Genomic DNA, 6,000 nt, shown 5'->3' on the forward strand with positions numbered 1-6,000 from the left:
TCGGGAATCGGGATGTGTGTATAAATGCCACAGTTGAAGCTAATCACCTCAAGTCTATTTTAACGGCCAAGGCCTCTAGGCGACGCAAGAGGCAAATAACTCATGTTTCTACATCAGACTGTTACGTTTATATTCCAATGCACAGTAACACAGCAAAGACCAATCGGGACCTCTGCATAAAACCCACCTCAGGGACTTATCAGTGAGCCACGAGGGCAAGGAGGCACACTTGGATTCTACAGAGGAATCATCAAGCATGTGAAGCCAACCAAAAGTAATGCAATATGTAAATGAAACAGTTGTCAAAGTGAATCTGCCGGCTGTTGGTTCTAAAGAATTGCACGAGAAATGCATATATGAAATGACTTGAAAAAAAAAGAAAAAAAAACCCCAAAAAAAACACGACATGCTCTTTGTATTCTTTGGATTTTGTTGAGACTTGGGTTCAAGCTCAGGTTGAAGATACAGGTAATATGAGAAACACTTTAGTCAGAATCTGCTCACCGTTGCAGCCTTAATTTTGTCTTGAAAGTCAAAGGCAATTTGGGCACTGTGGCTATTCTAATGTTACTCAGCATCACATAATTTTAAAAGGAAGGGCACTGCAATGGCGGTATGAGTGCATTGGGGTTGTGTGGAGAAATGAATGAAAGAGCCCTGGACACTAAATGACTGCTGTTAGTGCTTGAACAATGATTTATGGGTCTACTGCAGGGTTGTAACGTGTTGTTTGTAGAGGACCTGTTCACTTGAAGGCACCACGCTCATATTCAGGCAAGAAGGTGCAAACAAAATATAATAGATTCAATGTATACAAGACTGTTACCCGAGTATATTCCTATACTTTTGAGTCACTCCCTGTATATTACCATTTTAATATTTTACATACTAATAGGATGTAATTTGAACACAAGGACCAAATCCAACTGTGAATAGAAAAAAAAGAAAAAAGAACTGACACTTTAATTTTTTCTTAGTGGGCAATTGTTAAAAAAATACCCCAAATAAAGGGGTTGTGGGCTGGGTACACGTTCCTTCTTTTCTACACTGCTTATCCTCACTCAGGACACTGGAATGGAGCTAACTGGCCCGAAAGGTAGGATACACCCTGAACTCGTTGCCAGCCAATTGTATGGCACATTAACACCTATGGTCCATTTTGAGTCTTTCATTAACCTCCCATGCATGTTTTTGGGATGTGGGAGGAAACCGAGGAAATCCCACACAAGCACATGTAGAACAAGCACACTCCACACAAATGAGGCCACATTTCATTTCGGGTCCTCAGAACTGTGAGACGGACATGCTAACCAGTCATCCACAGTGCTGCAGGAGAATATGTTCCACCCTAAAATCCAAATGGGTGAACATACGAACGCCAATATACGCTATATATGAGGGGGTCAACATGGGTCTGCATTTCATCCTTAAACATCTCAACAGCGAGGGTACCTATGTGAGGATCCTGTTCGTGGACTTCAGTACTGCGTTTAACACCATCATCGCTGAACTCCTCTAAACTTCTCAAGCTCAGCATTTTGCCTGCCATTTCCCAGTGGATCTACAAATTCCTGACAGGCAAGACACAACAGGTGAGGCTGGGGGACACCACCTTATCCACGCGTACTATCAGCACCGGGACACCCCAAGGTTGTGTCCTCTCTCCTCTGCTCTTCTTGCTCTATACAAATGATTGCACATCGAAGCATCCAACTGTCAAACACCTGAAGTTCGCAGATGACACCAAGGTCATCGGCCTCATCAAAGACGGTAACAAGTCTGTGTATCGACAGGAAGTGGCGAGACCGGAGCTTCGGTGTGGTCAACACAACCTAGAATTCAACACTACAGAATGGAGAGAGGATTGTAGACTTCAGGAGCCATCCTTCACCACAGCTGCCCCTGATGCTGTCCAACTGTCTTGTGTCAACCGTTGAGACCTTCAAGTTCTTGGGAATTACAGTCTCAGAGGACCTGAAGTGGGAGACGACCATCAGTTCCATCCTCAAAAAAGCCCAGCAAAGGGAGGAGGGCATTCACAACCAGGTGGACACAACTAAAAAAACGAGCACAAGACATGGAACACAAGAAAAACCAACCCAACCAAAACAGAAAACATGACCGAGGGATGAGTACGGTGATGGCATTATATCTGCCAACTTATTGCCAAGCAATGCTACCAGCCAACCATGACAAAGACAAAAATGTTCCCAGGTTACAATAAGTCCCATCATCCAGATTTCTCTTCACTGAATTTTAGGGGTGTACTGATCCAGCCTTTGAGATAGGAAATTGGTCTGTTGTTAGCAAAAATAAAAAGTTAATTCCATGCTCTGCCCCAGCACTTCAAGCAGCAATTCACCTGGAAATTTTCAAATGTCAGGAATGGTGCATACTAAGCCAAAGAATCTTGAGTCGACATAGAACACCAAGGAGAAGCATAACAATGGTAAATACCTCAAAAATCAAAGTGTAGGAAAGCAGAATGTAAGTGGAGAAAAACTAAACTTCATCTGAACAATGATTTCTACAGACAGTCTTTGTCATTTGAATCAAGAGTTAGTCTGGTCTAGACACCAGCTTTTCAGAAATGATCAGAATGAACCTCAACAGCAACTCACATGCTGTTGGCTGTGGTTGACAAACACACCCCCTGAAACAAATAGCTCCAGAACTCCTAATGAAGTTGCTTATTTTAATGAGAAAAAAAAATACAATCCATCAGTGGTTAGACCGTTGCTTTGGTAAACCAGAGGTTGTGAATTCGTATCCCACTGGGACCTCCACTCCCCGAGAGGGGTTGCGTCAGGAAGCGCATCCGGCATATGAGGGTTTTGCTAGGCGGCACGGTGGATCAGCTGGTAAAGCGTTGGCCTCACAGTTCTGAGGTCCCCGGTTAAATCCAGGAACCTCCTGCGTGGAGTTTGCATGTTCTCCCCGTACCTGTGTGGGTTTTCTCCGGGCACTCCGGTTTCCTCCCACATTCCAAAAACATCCAACATTAATTGGACACTCAATTGTCCTTAGGTGTGATTGTGAGTGCGGCTGTTTGTCTCAATGTGCCTTGCAATTGGCTGGCAACCAGTTCAGGGTGTACCCTGCCTCCTCCCCGTTGACAGCTGGGATAGGCTCCAGCACTCCTCGTGACCCTTGTGAGGATAAGCGGAGAAGAAAATGGATGGATCGAAGGTTAAATATGACCACAAATCAGCAGAATTTTATCATTTTGCTGATTTGAAGCCAACCACAAAAAAAAAAAAAAAAAACTCGATTTGTGTTAGAAATTAATACATTTGACCAAACCACTGTAGCATGGCTCGAGGCCCCATAGCTCAGTGGTTAGAGCGTTAGTTTGGTAAACCCACTGGGACCTCCACTCCCCGAGAGAAGCTGCGTCAGGAAGGGCATCCAGCATATGAGCCTTTTGCTTTGGCCATCCCTAACGGGACAAGCTGAAAGAAACATTACACTGTGGCTCAGCAGTTAAAACAATGAACGAACTGTCTTGACTCAATATCAACTGACTTTTTCAAAACTGTTCTGTTTGTGCGAGCAAATAATTAATTGTTCACATCAATCAGGCAAGTTTCCTAAATATTTTAAAGTAGCTGCCATTAAGCCTCTTCTCAAAAAAAAAAAAAAAAAAAAAACAACGGGAACCGCAAACAGGTAAAGGCACTCTGCACAAGCTTAACACAACGTGGGACGTTGAAACACTCCTATCTCTTACCTGTTCTCAATGAATAAGACTTTGCATCTTGAATATCTGTACCTCTTATAATGAATACTTCTTTTTTCTTGATACTTTGTTGTTCTTTCCTCTGAATGTCGTAAAAGGGCAGCATCGACTGCTGGAGAAAAATTCCTTGTGTGTTTTTACACACTTGGCGAATAAAGCTGGTTCTGATTGTCCTGCTGATCAGAACACAATCCCCTCTAAGAACACAATCCCCAACTAGGATGGTGGATCAAAGTGGTCAAACCGGTCCAGATCATTTGCATTATAAAAATGTACTGTACCTGTAATTATTGAAGGTCATACAAGGGGAACAAAAAGTAAGCCGCAGTAAATTTGACCATGAGTGTGTCACAGTCGGAGCTACTGAAGGGCGAGGAAGGCAAGGCAAGGCCTGGAGGACTCAAGTGGAGGGACGCAAGGCAGGAGTACAGGGCTCTCCAAAATATTGTGAAAACAAAGTATTGAAAACGGAGTTAAATACACAGATTGACAAGACAACAAGAAACAGCTGGAGAGGACGCACATGGCTGGAGGGAGCTGATTGGTCAACACAAAAAAATAATTGTTCACATCAGTTAGGCGAGTTTCCAAAATATCTTAAAGTAGCTGCCATTAAGCCTCTTCCAAAAAAATAGAAAACTGGATCCTTCCATGTTAGCAAGCATTAGACCCATCCTGAATCTTTGGTTTATAGCCCAGATTGTTGAGGATTTTGTTTTAATCTATTCAACAATTCCTTGAACTTTGATGGACTTATTGGCAAATTTCATTCAGGTTTTCAAAGTCATCACAGTACAGAATCAGGTCTTGTCCAAGTGCTAAATGAGGAAAAGTTGAATACCGGCTCTGTAAAGGTGTGAATTCTTGTCTTGTTGGATTTCAGTGTCACTTTAGATACGGTAGATCATAATATACTGCTGAACAGGTTGGAAACAAGGGGAGCAATGGCAATGACCTATGGCACCCCCATCAAGGGTCAATTCTTGGACCCCTCCTGTTTAGCCTGTATATGCTACTCTTTGGTCAAATTATTTCTTCTCTCAGTAATATCACTTGATCAAGCTTTCTCTGGCATTCCATCCTACAAAATGAGTAAATTATGTATGATTATTTCTGAAATTGGATGGGACTGATATCTGTATCACCCAAAATGGAAAGCTGCAATATCAGTATTGGCTTGGAAGTGAACAAGTTAGATCAGGACATCCCTTCTGTTTAGCTAGGAAACCCTGCAGTGCTACGACCTACACAAAAATATGTGGTCCATTTAAATAAATAAATCCCGACCCAAATATGGTTGTTTGCTTGGTAAAAGAAGTGCAGCATTTCTTCACCAGCACCAACTTTTTTCCACCCTCCCACTGTCATCTTTAATTAGCATCCCGGCAGGCCGAATGCCGTGTCTCCGTCAGAGTTGCTGAGTTAAGTGACAAGTGAGGGGGTGAGGACATTACAAAGTCATTTACAGCAAACACATCAGCAATACATGTTTGTTAACATCACATTTATATTTCGTTGTATTGCATAAAATGTGATCACATTTGCATTTTTTTCCCAATTAGAAAACACTGGATGTGTTAGAGTTGTTAAAATTCATAGGTAACCTACAAAAAAGGTGTTTTTAAATATGCATAGAGCATCTTATTATATTTTTAAGCACATTTTTAAGAACTTACTTCCAAAATATTGCTAGTGTCATTTTTAAGTAAACTGACATAATTACCTGATTGTATGTGAATTATAATATGATTGTTCATCATGCCCATGACACTGCTCCAGCCGGTGTACAATTGCATCTTTGTCATGAGTCATCCTGCAGTTCTAGTGTTGGAGCCTCGGTGGCCCTTTGCGTCCTCTCATTCTTTATCCCCGCCCCTCTTTCCAGCATCTTCCTCGGCCGCACACCTGTCACTAATCAGCCCTCGTCACCGCCTGCATTCAAGCCTGCCTGATCCAGCAAACCTTGCCAGAGTATTGAAGTTTCCAAGCGGTATAACGACTCCCCAGTCTGCAAGTAAGCCTACTTAATTTCTTGTCATCGTTCTGTGTTCTTCTTTGTCCTCTGTGTATCCTCAGGTTCCCTCATCAAGTGGATCTCTACCACCTTGCCGTCAAGCCAGCTGGCCGTCCTCATCACTGCCTGCCACGTATTCTCTGCCTCAAACCGCCACCGGATCTCAAGGACCATGTAACTTTCCCTTTTCAATAAACTGTTCATCACAACCACTCAGTCTCTGTGCGCTCTTGGGTCCAATTGCCAT

At 42.8% G+C, this 6,000-nt stretch overlaps 1 protein-coding gene across 3 annotated transcripts in view; it reads right to left on the reverse strand.

Annotated features, from left to right (window-relative positions):
• terb2 (telomere repeat binding bouquet formation protein 2) overlaps positions 1-5,598 on the reverse strand; it is a 29,097-nt gene extending 23,499 nt beyond the window's left edge. For all 3 annotated transcript variants that reach the window (XM_061815531.1, XM_061815532.1, XM_061815529.1), the window contains exon 1: positions 5,463-5,598. In XM_061815531.1, the coding sequence (XP_061671515.1) occupies positions 5,463-5,544 (82 nt within the window). In that variant the 5' untranslated portion in view covers positions 5,545-5,598. The remainder of the gene's footprint in view (positions 1-5,462) is intronic.
• Positions 5,599-6,000: the final 402 nt, after the last annotated feature.

Source organism: Syngnathoides biaculeatus, chromosome 3 (genome assembly GCF_019802595.1).
Source record: "Syngnathoides biaculeatus isolate LvHL_M chromosome 3, ASM1980259v1, whole genome shotgun sequence".
NCBI lineage: Eukaryota > Metazoa > Chordata > Actinopteri > Syngnathiformes > Syngnathidae > Syngnathoides > Syngnathoides biaculeatus.